This window comes from Carassius auratus, unplaced genomic scaffold, assembly GCF_003368295.1.
Source record: "Carassius auratus strain Wakin unplaced genomic scaffold, ASM336829v1 scaf_tig00007487, whole genome shotgun sequence".
Taxonomy (NCBI): domain Eukaryota; kingdom Metazoa; phylum Chordata; class Actinopteri; order Cypriniformes; family Cyprinidae; genus Carassius; species Carassius auratus.
In genome coordinates this window covers 85,412-106,162 of record NW_020523854.1, presented here as the reverse complement: position 1 = coordinate 106,162, position 20,751 = coordinate 85,412, and the positions used below count along the sequence as shown (strand labels likewise).

Here is a 20,751-nt window from a genome sequence, read left to right as displayed (position 1 = left end):
ATATATTTTTTGCCATTTTTGCACCACAAGAATAGGAAATTTTAGTTACAGGAACTCCTTTTGGGGGGGACTGCATTAGATCCTATTTAAATGTAGGGTCTAACCAGGCACAATAGGAACTACCAGTGATGTAAGTATACACTGATTGGACTTTGGCATGTCATATGAAACCATTGCACCTGCCATGATAACATTAATTCCACAAACATTTAACAGCAATAGATGGATTGATGGTGAAATCCAATTGTTGACAATGCCACTCTGAAGTGACTATGATGCAGTCAGTTTTGCATCACTTCAGATTTCTCACTGACAGTGCATATACAACCAGGAATATGGCCCTGGGGAAAGAAGAAATCGTGAAATGCTTATGTCAGGATTTTTTTTTTTTTTTTTTTTTGACGAATGGAAACTTAATAAAAATAGCATTTATTTGAAATAGAAATGCTCTTGTAACATTTTAAAAGTCTTTACAGTCACTTTAGATCAATTAATTGCATCTTTGTAGAATAAAATATATACATTTAATTTATATAAATAAATACATACATACATAACGGTAGTGTATGCTGAAGAATTTGATTTTTAAAGACTTGTGACTTGTAAACACTTATGTCATTGCATCAATATAACCATTATACCCAGTCATAAAGACTTCATATTCAAAATGCTATTTTTTTTTTTAGAAACCAATCTTTTCTATGATCATTCTCTCAATCAGGTCTTTGATATGGGTCAAGAGGAGCATGACATCATCCTTCAGAGAGTCAGAGAATCCAAGGTCAGTGTCTCACATAGATTTTGTCCAACATTACAAACATGACTCTCTTTTTATCAAGCTTTTGTTCTGACAGTCACAGTAATAATGGTATCTGCTGTCTGCTCGATATTTAGAGCCAACTTCTAATTTCTTTACAGACAGATTTCACTCTTTTCTTCTTGCGTATGAGTAAAGGTAAAATAATTCTTCAACAAGTGGAAAATACTGATATCTGTAAAGAGCCTCTCTTATGAAACATATGCAGAATCAATGACATAAAAAAAATAAAATAACAAGTTTTATCTTTTGCAAGACCAAAGAAACTTTGAAATGTCAGAATGAAAGAAGCTCCAGTTACCTCTTTTAACCTCTTAAAGGTCTTTGAAAAGAACAGATAAATGTTGTGCTATTTGAATGTGCATCATAATGATGAATTATGCCTTCATAATTCCGAGCCTTCATTTGAACAGCAGTCTCCCACTGCCTGTTTCATACATAATATACTCACCTCTAACATCTGTAAAAGAAAACCTCTATTGATTTCTTTCCTCTCGACAGGCCTTGGCACTACAGCACGGCATGCTTTCATTTATTTTACTGTGCACTCACTCGAGGTGCCGCCACCATGTCGAACAGCAAATAAAACATGCTTAGTTTTTATTACTGCCATGATGCGTTCAAATCCATGTCTGAAACATTCTTTTGTAGAAAGCCAGCTTTTCTCTCAGGGTCTCTGTAATGAAAGGCAAGAATCTCATGGCGAAAGATGCAAATGGTAAGATGTTTTTGTCTTTTGTGAATTATTTGTGTGTTTTGCTTCTAATTTTAATGTCTTTTTGATGTAGCCTATGACACCTACTTTTTCACAACAGCAAGACAAAACATTCACATCTAGACATAATACCTATATCCCTTAGAACATCTTCAAAGGAAATGTTATTTATTTTAACTAAAGCAACACAGAGATTGTATCACTTTAAACTTTATTTTGTCTGCAAAGTTTTATTCTCCTTTTGATGAGCCAAATTCGCATCACACTCTCAAAAAAGGTACAAAGCTGTTACTAGGTTGGTACCATAAGGTAGAAAAGGCTTAAAGGTATATCTTTGTATCTAATTTACCCTTAAATAGTGCATATTAGTATCTTAAAAGTACATTTAAAAGTACATAGTACTAAAAAAAGACTACACAAAAATTACTCCATTTAAACAGACCATTTGTTTATATGCTTTGAAAGTATTTATCCTGACCTTTATTGAGTTTAATTTGTGAACATTTTTTGTCTGTGGCTGCTGTGTAGGCTATAGTGACCCCTACTGCATGCTGGGAATCCTCTTGGGACAGTCGCCCAAAGACACTGAGGAGAAGAAAGAGAGGAAGTTCAGTTTTCGCAAGAGACGGGAAAAGTTAGAGAAGCGCTCGAGTGTTAAGGAAGTGCTGGCGGGCCGAGATATCCAGGTGACCGAAGTCAAACCAGAGACTCTTAACCCAGTGTGGAATGAACACTTTGTTTTGTGAGTATCCTACTGTTTAAGATTGAATAGATATTATTAGATGATCTGTGCATTTTTAAATGTGTTTGTTTTCCACAGTGACATTGATGATGTTCACAATGACCTGCTCCATCTGGACATATGGTAAGATGCATCAACATATGTCTCTCAGAGCGAGAACAGTCATCTCTGTTTTTCTCACTGAAAAATTGTTTGTTATTTTCCACCCAAGGGATCACGATGACGATGTTTCTGTTGCGGAAGCCTGTAAGAAACTGAATGAAATTAGTGGATTCAGAGGAATGGGCAGGTAGGTCACACAACAACCGTCTGTTGTCTTAAAGCTAATGAGCCTGAGATACGTCTGACACATTCTCTGCAAATACTGGTTCAATTGCATGCTGAATGTATGACTCAAACGGTTGCATCATAATATTAGATATTTCAAGCAAATTGCCAAATCCGTGAGGTCTAACGGGGCCACTGCATCAGGAAGCGAAGAGAATGCTGATGACTTCCTGGGTTGCATCAACGTCCCGCTGAATGTGAGTTGTAATTCCGCACACTTTAGTTTCTATAACAGTAAGGCAACTCATTGTGTTTGTCATTGAATTTACTTTTGCATCACTTTCTGGCCCTCACTAGGAGATCCCAGTCGTTGGTTATGATAAATGGTTTAAGCTGGAGCCCAGATCCAGCGCCTCTAAAGTTCAAGGAGAATGTCACCTGATTCTTCGTCTATTTACCACTCAGGTACCACTGCTCACCTGAAATCTAGCAGCATTTATTAAAGGGATAGTAACCCTTTAAAATGGAAATTCTGTTGTTATGTATTTACCCTCATTTATAACAAAACCTGCATTACCTACATAATTCTGTGGAACACAAAATTAGAATGTTGGAGAATACTTTTCCATCTACTTATTCAATAGAGATGTGTGCTAGTAAGTAATTGTGGAACTCGAAAACCCAGTTTCCTATTTACTTCATTAAATGGACAAAAGTAGTGAGTGCACTGCTGTTCAAATGTTTGGGATCAGTAAGATTTTTTAAAATGAAATTAGGACTTTTATTCAGCAAGGATACATTAAATTGATCAAAAGTGACTGTGAAACACATTTATAATGCTGCATTTAAATTATATTTATATTTTTTTCAAAGCATTCTGAACAGAATCACAGTTTCCACAGCAGTATTCAGCTTTACATCACAAGAATAAATTACATTTTAAAATACATTAAAATAGAAAATTTTAAAGAGTAATATTTCACAGCATTACAGTTTTTTACAAACAAATGCGTGTTCATGAGCATAAGAGTCTTCTTTTTAGAAACATTACAAAAATGTTTCTCCAAACTTTTGAAAGGTCGAGTACTTTCAGCATGCAGGTTTTTAAAAAGAAAAATAGCCTTCAAGGTTATAATATTCCTATTCATCTTCATAATATTTATTAATCACTACTTCTGCTCAACAGAGAGACACAGCCTTGAGTAAAATGGCCTCCAATGTGACCATTCACAAGAAGATGCTGAGCCAGATTCTGGACTATGAACATCATCAAATTCAGGTTGCACTTTTTTTTATTTGCCTAGCATTCATCTGTGTCAAACTTAGGAGCTCATCATTAATCATCACACCATTTTAATTGCAGAAAGAGCCTTATAACTGGAATGGACAAGTGTGTGCGGCTGCATGGACTGTGCTGTCCCATCATGCAGTGCAGGCCGACCTCTCCCCTCTGCAGCAGGCCATCATGTACGTATATTAAACATCAAACCTGTAGTGAGATTATACAGTAGCTCATCTGTGGCATGCCATGCAGTCAGCATGTTTATTGACAGGATGAGCACAACAGTATGAAAACAGCAAATGCTTTTAACACCAAGACCCATCCTGATAATCGCTGCATGCTTCAGCTACACATGCCTGCCAACAGTGAGACTGACACTAGTGTGTAAAACGGATGTTTTTGCATGTGTTTGCAGCCGTTGGCAGTGTTACAGCAGCCATCACCGCTCTCAGAGGATGAGCTACGCTCTGCTCCTAAGGCTGCTGAAAACCGTGGAGGCAGAGTGGGAGGATACCGCTGTGCACGGGGAGCTGGTGGGTTTTTACAATAGCTCGCTGACCCTGAATGTCTGGGCACAGAAACCGGAGATCACCCTGGGGCTCAGCGCTTTTGGGTGTTTTACACATTAGGGGTGAATTCATTGCACTGCAGCAAATCAATTTCTTAATCAGCATTTTTGTTCTTGTTTTCCAGTAAAACGCATATGCTTGTAGAATGTGACGTTTTTAGTTAGGAAGCAAATTTGCATGATAATGAGATTTGTTGCTTGAGAGTATTTGGATGAAATATTTTTGTTTTAAGCATAAATCTAATCAAATGTATTCAGGCTTATGTTTATAAATGGTAAAAACGAATTGTATATAAATATCCTTTACAGTTTTTGCTTAAATCTGAAGTACACACTAATACTATAATATTATCAAATCCTTACAATATCTTGCTGTTTTATCTGGGCTTGACAGTAAAGAATGTAGCAGAAACTTGATTTTAGCTTACCTGTCAAGAAGAAACGCCACAAGGTTGGTGTCTTTGAAACAATCCATCAAATTGGTTTATCTTTTAAAATTAAGTTATTTGCCCAATTAGTTACCTATTGTCTGTATTTGTGTATTTTGGCAAGTTTTCAGATTTTATCTTGCACTTCTGTAAAAGAATCTGAGCCATGGCTAGACACCTACAAGCTCAGCTTGCTATACAGAAGCAATGCCCCAACTACCCATTGGTTGAAGTGGAAAAAGATCTAAATTGGCAAGTGTTTACAGTTTTGGTGAGATAAAACCATGAATGGTACACTAAAAAAGTACAATCTTAAGTAAAATGGTTCTAAACAGAACCAACATTGGATTATTTTATTGTGACAATAGCAGAACCCTTTTGTGCTAAAATGGATAATTTTTATAAGGTTCCATAAATATCCATGATTTAAAAGTGCTATATAGGACCTATTAAACAAGTAATGAAAATTCTAGCAATATGAATCATAAATTCAATATCTCCGTCACTTATTTAATGGAGAATTGGAGAGAAGTATTCTGAACTGAGCAGAGCTGGTGACCGTTACATGTTCTTTTAAACTACAGAGAGAACAAGACATGACTGGTAGGAAACCAGTTACAATTTGAAAGTTAAAATGTACAGTCATTTTTAAAAAGAAAATGTACCTGTCAAGAGTGTGTTGACAGTCAGTCTGTGTAGTTGAATAGCTGAGCTCCAGAAAATCAGTAATGAGGTGACTTTGACAGTTACAGATTTAAAAATCAAAAAGGAGGCAAAAAAAGAACCATAAACTCTAACTCAAAGAACTGTTTTAGCAGAAAAGGGTTCTTCGGACTCTTAAGTTATACTAGCGATACTAATGGTAATACTGTTACTTCATATTAAAAATAACCTTATTTTTTAAGAGTGTACTGTAGATTAAGAGGATGTATTTTGTACTTTTCACCTTTAAAGACATTTATGTTTCTTTTACTGGAGACCAGCTGGAACAACCAGCTAAAAGCAGCTTGACCAGCCTAGCCAGACTAGGTTACCAGGTTTTAGCTAGGAAAACAACGCAGTCAGCGTGTGCAAATAAATGGTGCTATCAGCGGGAGTAATTCATTCTCAGTGAACTCCCCCCTAAGGCTCTAGTTTGGGACTAATTCTTTTCATCTGGGTCCAGTCTGTAATTATGTGTTTGTGAGTGCAGGAGGGTCTCTTGGCAGAGAGCTTCAGACTTTACTGTGATTACTGCCTGTCTCAAATGAAGAGTATGCGTCAAGTATTCCCCTGCAACAATTCTGCTGCCATCATACGCTGTGAGCTTATGCTGAGGTGAATACACACACACACACACACACACACACACACACATATAGGCTACACAGACTCATGAACTCACACATAAGTTCACAGGAGCTGTCCTTCATATGGTCAATTTCCAGGCTGAAGGACCAAAATAAAACCATTCCAGTTCAGAAATTTCTGCCATCAATTGCAGCAGCTGTGTTTGGGAATTCATGGTGATCTGCCCTTTCAGACTCCTATGGGTAGATCTGTATTGGGTAGTGTGACACACAAACATTGACATCCTGTGTGCATTTCTTGTGTCGCTACTACAATGTAGTACAGTATACTAGGCTCAGAGACAGACCGACACACAAACAATTTCTGCATTTTCCACATGGTGTCGTTGAAACTGTTCTTTTGATATTGATCTGCTGTATGTATGTGTGCCTTAGGAGCATTGGTCACATGCAGTCAATGGCAGCCTTTAGAGCCGTGTGTTCAAACCGCAGCGAACTGCACTTGGAAATAGCAACAGTTATAAAGGTAATAAGGTGATTCAGACATACAACAGTGAGACATACAGTGGTTCTGAAATGTATTTGGACACTGAAGCCACAATTTTCAAAATGTACACTACTGTTCAAAAGTTTGGGTTAAATAAGCCCTGCTGAAAAAAACAAAACAAAAAACAATAGACACCATTAAAAAATTTGTAATAGTTTTACTGGTTATAGGGACTTTTATTGGATTTTAATTGAAACTATAATGGACCCTGTTAGTTTCTATTGGTATTTGGCCTTCTATTGGTGGCATGTTAAATCCAATAAAACCTAATGGAATATTTCCCAAAATACACAACAAAAAAACATTTTTTAAATGGATTTGTTGGTTAAAATTTGATGGTTTGCAATATTTGTAACGATATTTGTAGTGGAAACCATTAGAATGTTCTGTGATGATTTATATTGCTTTGTTCAGTAGAAATAATTGTATGTAGTCAGAACACATTAAATTGACCAAACGTGACATTAATCTATTTTAAATGGCTTTCTTTTTTCAAATAAATTCTGTTATTTTTTTAACTTCCATTTCATCAGAGAATCCTGAAAAAAATTATACATTTTAAACATTTTAGAATGATGTATAAAGGATTATGTGTTACTGAAGACTGAAGTAATGGAGAAAGTATTCTGGTTGCCAAACATGGAATATACTTCATGAAGTACACCTGTGGTTGGTATATTATAAATCTTTGTGAACTGGAGAGGAAGTGACTTTATACATCTTGAAAGACCAGATGGTTAAAGGTGATGACTCTGAAAAAAAGCTTTAAGTTTAAGCTTTAGGTAAACCACTAGCAGATGCTACTTGATTTTATATTTTGTATTGAATGCATAGATATTTCTACAGTTAGTTGGGTTTACATGTTCAAAATTGTCCAAATGCTTTTGGGGCTACTGTACACATTGATTTTAAATAGTTCATAATTTACTGAAATATGGATACATTTGTATTCTATTTTTTATTTATTGTTTCTTTGTTTATTCCTGACATTAGAAAGGTACAGTTGAGTGGTATGAAGGAATGATATCAAACATCAAACCAGATGAAGGCGTAAGTACTGATTTAATAACCATTTAAAAGTGTTTTCAAATGTAGTTCTTACCATTTAACTACTGCACAAAGAAAGCCTGGAAACTTACATGAATTCCTTGTTTCAGTGGCCCTTTATATTATGATCTATATTACCTATAATATAAAACTGAAACAAACTGTCTACATTTATACTGCTGTAATTAAAGCACCTGTAGTTTCTCTGTTGCTCATAACTGAACAAGAAAGCATTGGTCAAGCATTTCATTAGCTGATGTATCTGTTGTCTGCACATCTCTATAGACTCTAGAGGAGCAGCTGAGGCGTTTGGTTATGGTGGTGGATGCAGTATGTGTTGATGTTCAGAGAGGACAAAATGTCTACAACAAGCTTTATCACAGGTATCTTTAGACATGTTATTTCAGAATTAGACAAAATAATGACTATTTTCAAACAGGTTTCCAAAACAGGCTCCCTGCCTACCATTGGCCGGTCAAGCAGTCCCACTACAAACTCCTGCAGAGTCAGGATTGCTTAGTTGGGCAGAACAATCAGAACAATGTTTGATTGCCCTGCAGAGACACAGCATTCAGGAAAACCAGCCTATGAATATGTTATTTAAAGCACACTTCATTTTCGATGAGATGGGTTGGGACACAACAAGTATGAAACAAACATAGAAAATGTTTTTGTCTTGTCTTTCAGCTCTGTCAAAGTTGACTTTTTCAGCATCTCCTACCGGCAGTTAGAAAAACTTGTAAGTTTGAGCACCCCTGGGAATGCTTAAAAATAAGTCTTTCCTGATAAACAGGAGTCAGGCGATAGAGCTTTAATGTTGTGCTGTGTCTCCAGGTGGCAGATGATGTGAATGTGGCAATGGAGCGAGTGTGTGGGAACCTGGAGCAGGAGAGTTCGAGACTCACCCAAACCATGGGAGAGACCCTTTTTGAGCTCTACATGTCTCTGAAGTCCCTCAAGCGCTTTAGGGAGTTTCTTCCTCTTAAGTTAGTCACTTGTGATCCTCTTAATCCATCTGCATGAGAGCTAATTCATCAGCTAGATTAATTCAAAGAGTGAATGTACATGAGGATAGATTGTTGATAGATTGATGGTTCTACTAATTGACAAGGTATTCTCTATTCTTGAGTGAGCCTGAGGATGGTGATTCACATGTGGGCATTTCTTTTCAGAGACACTAAGATGTTGGCTCTAACTGGATTTCACAATTGGTTTAAGACCTCTATTCATAAATGGCTGCAGATTGTACATGAACGATCCACTGACAGGATCCGCAAAGCTGTGGAAATGGATCAGGTGAGTTGGAGGACAAACTCAAGCATTATAGCTTACTATAACTACCAATACAATAAGTGGCCAATTAATTTGAGTTCTTCAATGGCGATGTTAGAAAGAATAGCATAAAATAGCTACAGATTATCAGCCTAGGCCTGTTTCCAAAAAAAAAAAAAAAACGATGGATTGACTTAACATGAACATACGAGATTAATCGTAAAAAAAGATATTTAAAGTGTTGTACAGCAATAACAGTGATAGCAATGCTGCAGATGAGTGGACAGAAAGAAATAGCTTATGGAAGGTGAAGAAGATGGTGTGGGGCGACATGATGACAAGCCAAGACATGTGTAATGGTTTCCATGCCTGCCACTGAGTCATTGTAAAGACAGCATATCCACCTTCACTTTTATTCATATACCTGTAGTTATCTGCAACCGTCATGCCAATTCCTTGTTTATACCAACATTGGCTGCATTCATTTCATTTGGTGAAATAAGGTAGGTTCAAGGTATTTTTGTGGATTCCCTGCACTTTTCACTAGACTTTCTAGTACTAGTTACAATGCTTTTGGGAATAAGTTGAACCTGTACTTTTAAGAATTTTTATATAACAATTTCCATTAACTACTTACAGTTCTTTTTATAAAACATGGCCCAGGCAGAAAATGTTCTTCACAGTAAAAATAAATGTCTCTTTTAAGAACTGTTCACTGAAAGGCTTTTTGTGGAACTCGGAATGGTTGTTCTATGGCATCACTGTGAAAACCCCCTTCAGGTTTAAGTGTGTGCTGAGAAGACAAAAATCAAGTTAATGTACCCCACTGAGAGAGTATTGTGTTAGCTGCATAGCGTAATGTGCCTATTTTAACTATACAGCTGGAGCCCATCCAGAGTCAGACCAAACACAGCTCCTCGGCGGTGGACGTCACTACATGCTTCAGCCAGGTGCAGGAGTTCTGGGCCCAGCTGGCGTGGCCTGATTCAGCGGGAGCCTTCATTTTCATCACACGCCTGACGGACGTGAGCACCTCTAAGCTCTAAGCTCCACTTTCATAAGCATGCAGTTTAAGCTTGCACAGCTGGGGAGCGGCGGTCAGAAACACTGAAATAAAAAGCATGCTTGTAATGGAAAGGAGAATTGATGGTTTCACCCACATAACGCAATTCTTTCTTGATGTGTGGCAGAATTTCTGCAGCGAGGCGGTGTGTTACGCCGAGCTGATCAAGCGCAAGATTGAAAGAGGCCAGCTGGGACGAGACCACAAGAGTTTCATCGTACAGGTACCGCTTCTGGGCAAGGGAGGGTTGGCTTTCATTACGAGCGAAGTAAATGTCAGCGTTGAGTGCTTCTCCCTGACAACACTGACGTCTCAGTGGTGCGCATGTGTCATAGTGTTTCTGACCTCGTTAGCGCCCCCTTTTCATTTTGCACTATATGCTTTCTCTCGCCCTCTACCCCATTTAGACCTCCTTATTTTCTTCCTTTTTGTTCTTTCCACTCTTTACCTCTCCTTTTCTCATTTCCGATCTCCCTACCTCCTCTTCCTGGCTGCTACTTTGGTGCAGGTTTGTGTCGCTCTGAATAGCACGGAGCTTGTGCGCGTGTACCTGGGGGGTCTACCACGGGAGCTGGACTGGCGGGGGGTCGAACAGGCCATGGAGGAGTCATGCGGCTTGGAAGGAAAGGAGCAGGTCAACAAGTCCCTCAATGGACAGCTCTACAACGCTGATATCGATCTGCAGAGGGAGGCCAAGCGCCTAATCACACACCTTACTGAGAGGGTAATGACATACATCAGGAACCACAGTTCAACTGCTAAGAGACCTGATTATATCAAGAGCTATGGCAACAAACTGTACAAGCATGCTATGTTAACGCATATTGTACCCAAACACAGGTTTCTGAAAATCATATTTCTGGGGTGCCTTTCTCAGTTAAGGACGTAACTCATTACTTCAAGGAATAGTTCACCCGAAAATGAAAATTAACCCATGATTTACTCACCCTCTAGCCATCCTGGGTGTATATAGCTTACTTCTCTCTGCCAAATACAATTGGATTTAAATAAAAAAATGTCCTGACTCCACCAAGCTTTAAAATGGCAGTGAATGGGGATCAAAATTGTGAAGTCCAATAAAAGTGCATCCATCCATCCTAAAAAGTAGTCCTCACAGCTTCGGGAGGTTGATTAATGCCTTCTGAAGTGAATCAATGCATTTGTGCAGTAAAAATTTCTGAAAACTGTAATCTCTATCTTCCACTAACTGTCTTATGCACATTCACGAGAGAGCTGTTCAGCGGATGATGTAAGGTATAGACAAACGTGGTGACAAATGTGAAAGCACAAAGGAGAGAGCAAAAGGAGGATTTGTAAAGAAAAATGTCAGAGGATTTTGATACAAGCCAAGAGTAGATGGTTTTTTCCCTTTTTGTAAACAGACTTAACTCTTGCTAGACTATATTCTCACCGGAGCCGTGCCTGTGTGGAGCACTTTTTATGACTGGTATACACATTTTATTGGGCTTCAAAATCTCAGTGGCTATTCACTGCCATTATAAAGCTTGTAGGAGCCAGGACATTTTAAACAAAAAATATATAATTACAATTGCATTCGTCTGAAAGAAGGCACATGAGTAAATCATGGCAAATTTTCATTTTTGGGTGAATTAACCTTTTAAATACGTAATTTAATGCAACAGTGGATAAATAAACTAATGTCAGATTAAAAAGAATAAGGTTAATGTCAGATAATTTCTGTCATGTCTGTTTCCCGAGACTATAGAAACATTATCGCTCAGCCGTTGTTTGAACCACAAATTGTTGTTAATGGCACCACAATTGTGTTTGAAGCAATAAATGATGCTGGTTAATTCAAGGTGGAATCAAAGTCCGATGTAATGTTATGCTATGTATGTTATGTAAACATGGCATCTGAAAGCTTCTATTGTTCACCATTGTTTTACTTTAATTCCAGATGTTTGAGGTTCCCTCAGAGTACAAGAGTGCATTCACACATGCGCGCTCTTTAAAAACGTCACTTTTATTCTCTTGAGAAACATGGAATGGAAGATACAGATTGACCACATCATATATTTATCTAATTAAGTCAACATCAACTATGCTTGTAACCACATTTCAAGAGCAGTATTTCCAATTATTTGCAAAGTTTAAAGTTTGCGATAATGCTTTGCCAATGTTTGTTGGAACTGAAGTTTTAGGGAAAACCAAATCATTGAACTGTTGATAAAAACAGACATTATTGTTACCATAATTGGCTGAGGATGGTTTTGGGAAACACACCCCTGACTGCCGCTCAGTTTCTGGAGTGAAAAGTCAATCATATGTTTCCATCCAAAGATACAAATTTAACTTACATTATGCGCAAATCTTCTTATATTGCCTAAAACATTTGCGAATAAATCACCTTTTCCATCAACGAGTCAAAGAGTCATGTAAGACAGTAATTATACAGAAATACTTTGATGACAGACATTCCTCAGACATTTCAGAATGACCAAAACAACATATAGATGCTGTGAACGAGATCGGTCCGCTGGTTAGTTATCCCATCTCATACCGCAAAGTCGTGTGACTTTTTCAATGTGCATGGTGAAAATGTATTCGGTAAATTCCATCGTAGTTTATGTGCATTTTTTCTTATCGGATAAAAAGTTTATCCTACTCAGTTATGCACATATATATATTTTTTATGTGCATCTTGACGTTTTTTCATCCATCAGTTTTTTATGCATCATCCAAAATGCGCATAAAAATAGGTGGATGGAAACATAGCTACATAAAACTTTGTCCCACACAGATGCTTCCTGAACTCAGAAGATGTATTCAACACATCAGCCTATCTCCAGACTCCATTAACACTGATGAGGTAAGTATGAATAAACAGAGAAAGAACATGTAATTATGGCCTAATGTGTTTTTCAACGTATGTCCTCTTTGATGAACTGCTCCAGGCTGTGGCTCCTCTGATGAAGTACCTAGATGACACTCTAGTCATCCTCAATGAGTCACTGGTTAAAGAGAATCTAACAAGGTAATTACTTGCTTCATTTTGTGATAAGGGGGACATGCTGTAATGATAACAGTAATGACACACAGATTTATCCTTGGAAGCATGTTTTTTTTTTTTTTTTTGTAAATTGGGCTCTGTAAAGTGGTAATCAACTGTATGTGAAGGAGGTCACTGCGTCCGTGAGCGTGATCTTTCTGGTTGTTGTTCACCCCAGGGTTCTGCAGAGTCTGTGGGAGCTGCTCCTGCGGATGATCCTAGACACTGTGGGGGAAAACAGGGGCGTCCAGGTGGAATTCTACACACGGTTCCAGTACACTGTAGAGGTCAGTCATAGCTTTTCCATCGTTGGGGAAAAAAATCTTCTCGTTGTATAGATATGACTTCATTTCCACCGTGTGGCTGATAACAGTGCTCATAATACAATATATATCATTCGTTGCCTCAGTAATCAGATTACATAATCAGATTACAAAAAAAAAATGAAATACAGAACTTGTAATGATATTACATTTTAAAATACTCTAAATCAGACTACAGTTATTTTTTATTTTTTTTATCGATCACGTTTACATACTATTCACACCAGCTAGGATGGCTTTTGCCTTTCAAACTAATTTAAATGCATAAAATCTCATGACTTTTTAAAAATGTTTATTTATATGTACAGTATAGCAGGGATTTTCATATGATGAGCAAACTCAAATCCTTAAGAGGAAGAAAATAGCAAACTTTAGTACAGAAACGTTGTACTTTTTTGTCAGCCGAACCTCTTTGGCCTAATGTGGTTTTATTAACAAAGTTCGGGAGAAGCACGATCAGATAATCATCCAATTTAGCACAGGTGCATCTCGTTTAGCTAATCATCTTAAATAGCACGCAAGCATATATATATATATCCAGTCTTCCTACCTCCTGTCCCACGACAGTTTTTTGGCAACCCTCCTCCACCCCAACTCCTCACTTCTAATCTATTTATCCCAAATTAGGGATAGGGGGAGTTATTTGGGTTCGGGCTATGCTCCGGGCCCGGACCCCTCCCCCAGGACAGCACGCCAAAATATGCCTACTATTTGCCTTCAGATTAGATGTAAGGGTGAACTCGTGAAATATATTTACGTGAAATCAACCTGAGATTTCAAAGCAATAATACAAAGTTAATAATTAAGTTAAAATATTTGCATGTTAATGGTTCTTTGACATTGGTTAATTTTCACATGAAATGCAGGTAAATAAATAAAATATTTCATGCTTTTTAGTAAGCATTTTATTTTGATTGATTTAATTATTTATGGCAGTTTCTTTACAGATACCAGATTGGAAAACATTGATGTAATTTAATTATAATAACAATTGGAATATATTTTCATTCTCTTTGTATTTCATGTCAATTTGGTAAAATATTATCCTATTTAAATCATTGTGATGAATGGGTTAGGTTGAAAATGATCTAAAAGTGATCAAAACGTAGTCTGATTATGTTACCTAAAATGTGTAATGTAATTTGGATTCAGTAATGGACTACAATTTAATCGTCTCAGCTCTGTCTGTAATCCAAGTGCTTACACACAGTAAATATGTAAATAAGATGTAATTAGTGACTGCAATATGGAGGGTGTTCAGATATTTCTGTTTACTACACTGAAATAAGCACTTGACTACAGAGAGAAACCGGTAGCCAGAAAACAGACCAGGGACCAATCCTGAGAATCGACGTCATTGCATGCAGTCTACCAGCATGCTTCCAGGTTGAGAATGGGAAATTAACTGTAACTGTTCTTTAATATTTTTTAACGGTTCGGCCCGACGGTAGAGAAGAAGCTAATAAGTTTTACAAAGTCCCTTTCAAAGATATGCAATTCACTCTGTGACCGTATTTGACAGCTGTTCCACTCACACAAAACCAACTCTTGAATGGGGAAATATCAAAGTCTCAAAAGCTTGCCAAACTCATGTATAACATTTCAAATCAACCATAAAATCTGACACGAACTGTCCTATAAAAGTTTTTTATGCTCCAATAGTGTGAAAAAAATATTTCAGGTTTGTCCACACGTGCAGTCCCAAGCGCGGCTCTCAGGACACCGGCTGTTTCTATAGCAACCAGAGCTTCTAACGGCAGCTGTAGTGATGCGATGACTTTACCATTTGACATCTGGCTCTTTTACTTAAAGACAAGATTCATTCTGCAATATTGTGCGTTACTTTTTTCTTCCATTTTATAGTAATACGAGTGAGCCATCTCGGTTTATATATAGTCATTGGTCTCCATAGATATGTTACTTGTTCTCAGCCTGGAATCATTTTATGTATTCCCACTGAAAAAAAAGGTAATTTTAGGCAAAAGAAATTGGCTCTACAATGGTCGAAAATCCTGTGCAGCAATCATTACAGCAACACTCAAGCAAGAGGTCCCTATAAAAAAAAGTTATATATTTAAAATACATTTATTTCATACTAAGTATATTTAAAAATTATTAACATATTAGTCGTTGGAGACTTAATGATATAAAAACTATATTTAAACTTTATTTGGAGTATCAATTGTGAACAATACACATTTCTCAATATTAAGCCTTAAATGTGTTTTAATGTCCCTATTGATTAAGATTGTACATGATCTTTGAATAATATTGTTCTTTAAATGCAATATATTTAAAGTGTAGCTAAAGTATACTTGCAATAGTTCCACTTTATCACAATCAAATATATATTAGTATATCTTTATTTAAACTTCAGGACTTCACTAAATTAAATTGCATTAAGTACAAAACAAATTGTTCAAATTTAGCATATTTTTACCAGTTTAGCAATTGCAGGTTTTTTTTAAGTACATAAATATGTAAATGTATTTGTAGTATACTTAACTTAAATGTATATTTCAAATATATTCAAGTATATTTATCTTTCACTAGGGCTATGCAAATAAATCTAAACTCTTTAAAACTGGACTTCTATTATAACTGAACAATATGTCAGTTCAACACATGTGTAAATTGATAATGCATTCATTATATACAGTATTTACATAACAGTACCTCCTAAATATGCTGTATCAAATTACTTAATATGATAATATATGTGAGTAAAACTTGTAAGACTGGAATACACTGCACAACTTTGTACATGAAAAAAAAAAAAAACTCACAAAGAAACATGTGGAAGGAGACACATGACAAATGTTCATGGCTTAAATGTTCAATATCCTCCAAATAGATGGAATCATAATCTAAAGATAAAAAAACAGAGTTGGTTTTAAGAGAGGTTGAGAGCTCCAGGCAGCATTTTCAGAACTAATGAGTAGTATATTAGTCAAGTTAGTTAGAAAATGCAGCCAAAAGCCAACTATGTATTTTGCCAGCTGGTGGTTTATTACAAGAACTCTGTGACTGAAAAGGGCAGTGATCTTCATGTCCGGTTTCTCTCAGTTTGCATTCACAGTCACTGTGTTACATCATGCCTAACACCGTCAGATATTCGCCAGAGCTCTTGGCCTCAGCTCAGTGGAGAACTTAGGACGTCCCCAGCAGCATGTCAATATGTGAGATCCAGTATTCCAACAGAGAGGAATTGACAGGAACTCACCACAGATTTACATGAAAACTCATGAAGTGCCGAGCGAGCGCGTGGGCTGAACATGTAATTCACCATATAGTTGGTCTATTAACATAACAAGTCTCAAGAGCATGTTACGAGAGTCTGCATGTCTTCTGGAGTCTGTGCAGTCAAAGAAAGAGCACAAGAGAAAAATATAGCACGAGGTATAAAGTACTGTGACTTGATTGTCAGTCAGGTTACCTTTATAACAAGCTCATTTTGTGCAGACACTGGTGCGGTTCTTCCATGCTGATGGAGAAGGGCTGCTTTTGGAAGACCTTAAGAGTGGAGAATATAAGGTATTCTTATCTTTAACCAATGTGGCTAGCGAAATGAGTGAGCATGGCTTCATCCGCCATTCATTCCCTCTTCCTTCCCATCAGGCCCTGGACGAGGAGCTACGTCTGAACAAATGCTCATCCTTTGAGCTGATCGAACAGTATTTCCTGGAGAAAATCTCCCAGCAGGTGGGTAGGAGTCTTGCTGAGCCGCCACAGCTTTTAGCTCCAGCCCTGCAGAGAGAGGAGGTGTTGATTAGGAGCTAAGACATCACAAATACTATTCCTTCCTCTGATGATTAAAAGTTTACATCAGTCATTTCCTCTTTGACTAAGCGTTCTTTGCACTGTGAAAGATTTCGCAGCCTCTGACTGTGTCTCAAATCCTGCTAAGCTGACTTGCTGTCTGCTGCCTACGGGGGCAGATGTCTGCACAACCAGCATGTCACGAAACCCAACCGCACATCGTAAATGTCTGATCTGAACTGCTTTCACAGGCAGACACTTTGCAAACTTCTTTAAAAAAAAAAGTTTGCTGCTAAAAACATATCATTCCTCACGTCAAGTACACGAAAAATAGGTCCCACAGTTGATGTTGGCATGTTGCTAAACTAGTCAGTTCTTTAATAGTTTAATAGCAAAGCTGTATGCGAGCGTCATAGTTCTTAACACACGTTGGCTCGTAGGTTCTTGGCTTTGTTGCAAGGAGAACACTGAGCTAAATTTAGAAGTTAATGTGGGAATTCAAGGGATTTTGCTTAGGGTATGAAAACTTAAGGCAGTTTTATATTTCTTGTCCTCCTTTTTCATTACAACATTGAACATGACAGCAAATGCACAAAAAATACATTTTCTTCTAAACTGACATCCCTCTAATCTGGAAAGTCAGGGTTCAAATAAAAACCGGGGGTGGTGTTCATGTAAGGTAAATATGATAATTCAACATGACCTGAAGTAAGATTTATCCAATAACTTAATACCAATATATACATGCAGGGTTACCAGAAATTTTGGCCACAGTGTGGTGTCCCAATCTCAGAAAGTAGCATCATTTCACCACTTACAATTTGAGACAATTTTCATAAAAGGTCCACATCAATGGTGCCAAAAAATGATATTTCACTTGCTTTTGAGGCACAACCTGTTAAAAGCAAATTGTAGAGTTTCAACCTTGTCTAAGGTGTTTATTAGTCCTAAACTCGTGAATGTTATATGTATTATTTGCTATAGATGTTAATCTTTAACAGATGCATTTGCTTTACAGAGAATCTTAAAGCACAGTCGTTTTGGTCGTATCAGTGTGAAGTGTTACTATGATGCCCCTGAGCAAAGACTCACTGTGGAGATACTGCATGCAGCTGACCTCATTGCTCTGGATGCGAACGGTAAATGCTAATTTCCCTTATGTTTACATTTACCTTTAGATCTCTCTTTATTCACAGAAAAAAAAAAACTAAAAACACTAGTAATGTAAGAAAACTGTTAAATGTAATATTTAGCATATCTCAAAATGATTATCAAGTTCCATGCAGTGCATTATAATATTTAGATGCCTAAATTCACTTACAGCATTTAAAGTATTTGTTTTTGTATTTTTATTTATTCAGGGGAAAAAAAATTGTAATATCTGACTGATTTTTTTTTTATATCTATGAATCCATATTCTAGCAATGCTTCTACTGTAAACCCCTAAGCCTAATTATTTAAATGTGCATGTAAAATATTTTTTGACGTCATTTCAAATTAAAATGTGGAAATCTCCTATTGACTAACATTGACATACTTTAGCATTCAAAATATGGAAGAAAGTAATGATTTCATAACATTTGTGTTATTGGTCACAATGTATTGGTCTTTTTTATATCTGGTGTATGTTGCATTATTTAACCAATTTTACACTGTAACAAATGAGTTGCATTGTGTGTTCATTCTGATGTGAAGGTTTTCATAAAATATTGGCACTTTTCCTTTTTTTGCGGTGTGTACTACTGCCGTTTTCTTCCGGATCTAGTTGATATATTCTGTTGTGATCTGCTACTGGATTTGTCTCCAAATTCGTGCTATCCTAGGCCTCAGCGACCCGTTTGTCATCGTGGAGCTGTGTCCTCACCATCTGTTCCCCACGGCTCGGAGTCAGCGCACCCAAGTGAAGCTCAAAACCCTGCATCCGGTTTTTGATGAGCTTTTTTACTTGTGAGTTCCACACCAACTGCTTACCTTAACACTTGAGTCCCAGCGTCCCAAACAGCTCTTTGATCCTATTTCCTTCTTTACAGCCATGTCAGCCCTGAGCAGTACAGGCACAGGTGTGCCTGTCTGACCTTCACTGTAATGGACTATGACTGGTTGTCCACGAATGATTTCGCTGGCGAGGCTGTTGCCCCACTGAGTGACTTCTGCTGGCCGGGCAGGCCAAGTGCCACACCTGCTGGAAAGACCCTTCAACCCGTTATCCTGCATTTGTCTCGCCAAAAACCAAGCGGTATGCTAATCTGTCCATTTTATCCACCTACCCGTGACATTTCTCCTTAAGAGCAAGCATAAAACATCTAGCTGGATCAGATGAGTCCTATAGAATAATGCTGAATTTTACAGTAAACATGACATGTTATTTAAAGACTGCTGATTATTTCTACATTAGAGAAGCTTGTAGGACTGGTTAGATTTCATTGTTTTGTCAGCATTGCTTGGTGTTTAGTATCTGTTGCAGCCTGTCCTCTTGAAAGGATTTTCAATTACATGTGTCATTGTCTATCGAGAGGTCTGCCACCTCGACATTATTGTTGTGTCTGGTCTGATGGATTCATTTCTGACTGAGTTACTTCTTGTGATACAGAAAAGCCCATCATGAAGATGCTGGAGGCGAGAACGGGAGACAGAGAGGCTCAAGAGTTCGTGCGAAAGCTGAAAGAGATCGAGAAGTCAATGGAGGAAGAGTAATGTGTCCCCTGTAGTGCACGTATTTCTGCTGGTGGTCTTTTTTACCTGTTGTACTATGTTTACTCTTTAAATGCAAACTCTTTTAAATGTATTTTTCACTGTTGTCCAGAAAAAAAGGTAGTATTTTATCACTGTTCAGCACTTAATGTGTGCTGTGTTTTGATGTTGAAGCCCTCTGATGGAGCTTACTGTTCATAGGATTGTATGAATTTAGTAGTAGAAGGGTCTATTTTGAAAGAAGCATTTGAATTTGAACGCTTATCTGAGCTTACAGATTATTACTTGAACTCAGAGAACTTGAACTCTGAAATAAACACAAGATGTTTACTTGAGGATTTTCAACAAACACTACAGAAGTAACAGAAGTTCTATACATGCAGCAGCTTTGCAAGGCCGCGCACACACTGCAGATAAATACAGAAATAAATTAAATAAAAGTATCAGTATTTTGGCTTGTTTTCAAGTCTAAACAATCTTTTAGAGATTAGTTTTTAATGTACAATATGAAAAAAAAATTGTTTACTTTAGGAATAGTATATTAAATATTTTGTTGCTTTTTTGTGTAAAAACAAAGAAATTGTGCTTTTTATCTTAGGTTTATGCTTTTTAACATTAGAAATTTTGGGGTTAGTATTTTTTTAAGTCTCTTATGGCTATATATATATATTTATTTATTTATTATTTAAAATAATTTAAAAAATGTTTTTTTTTTTTTTCAAATGTCATTTATTCCTGCGATGCAAAGCTGCAGTCTTGTGTCACATGATCCCTCAGAAATCATCCTAATATGCTGATTTGCTACTCAAGAGACATTTCTTAATATTATAAATGTTATGAAAACAGTTATTCTGCTTAATATGTTTTGTAGAAACTGAGATACATTTTTATTTTCATGATGAATACAAAGTAAAAACAAAAAGAATTGATT

The 20,751-nt window shown here is 37.0% G+C and overlaps 1 protein-coding gene across 1 annotated transcript in view; it reads left to right on the top strand.

The window, feature by feature from the left end:
* The window catches only part of LOC113071511 (BAI1-associated protein 3), a 46,313-nt gene extending 26,034 nt beyond the window's left edge, over positions 1–20,279 (top strand). The window contains exons 6-34 of the mRNA XM_026244855.1: positions 722–781; positions 1,469–1,535; positions 2,061–2,274; positions 2,353–2,397; positions 2,486–2,563; positions 2,693–2,798; positions 2,899–3,006; positions 3,728–3,820; positions 3,905–4,008; positions 4,239–4,356; positions 6,012–6,136; positions 6,544–6,634; positions 7,649–7,705; positions 7,988–8,085; positions 8,390–8,441; positions 8,537–8,688; positions 8,875–8,998; positions 9,856–9,999; positions 10,165–10,260; positions 10,546–10,761; positions 12,799–12,867; positions 12,953–13,032; positions 13,226–13,334; positions 16,833–16,904; positions 16,989–17,072; positions 18,148–18,268; positions 18,953–19,076; positions 19,160–19,365; positions 19,720–20,279. Of these exons, the coding sequence (XP_026100640.1) occupies positions 722–781; positions 1,469–1,535; positions 2,061–2,274; positions 2,353–2,397; positions 2,486–2,563; positions 2,693–2,798; positions 2,899–3,006; positions 3,728–3,820; positions 3,905–4,008; positions 4,239–4,356; positions 6,012–6,136; positions 6,544–6,634; positions 7,649–7,705; positions 7,988–8,085; positions 8,390–8,441; positions 8,537–8,688; positions 8,875–8,998; positions 9,856–9,999; positions 10,165–10,260; positions 10,546–10,761; positions 12,799–12,867; positions 12,953–13,032; positions 13,226–13,334; positions 16,833–16,904; positions 16,989–17,072; positions 18,148–18,268; positions 18,953–19,076; positions 19,160–19,365; positions 19,720–19,823 (3,117 nt within the window). The 3' untranslated portion in view covers positions 19,824–20,279. The remainder of the gene's footprint in view (positions 1–721; positions 782–1,468; positions 1,536–2,060; positions 2,275–2,352; positions 2,398–2,485; positions 2,564–2,692; positions 2,799–2,898; positions 3,007–3,727; positions 3,821–3,904; positions 4,009–4,238; positions 4,357–6,011; positions 6,137–6,543; positions 6,635–7,648; positions 7,706–7,987; positions 8,086–8,389; positions 8,442–8,536; positions 8,689–8,874; positions 8,999–9,855; positions 10,000–10,164; positions 10,261–10,545; positions 10,762–12,798; positions 12,868–12,952; positions 13,033–13,225; positions 13,335–16,832; positions 16,905–16,988; positions 17,073–18,147; positions 18,269–18,952; positions 19,077–19,159; positions 19,366–19,719) is intronic.
* Positions 20,280–20,751: the final 472 nt, after the last annotated feature.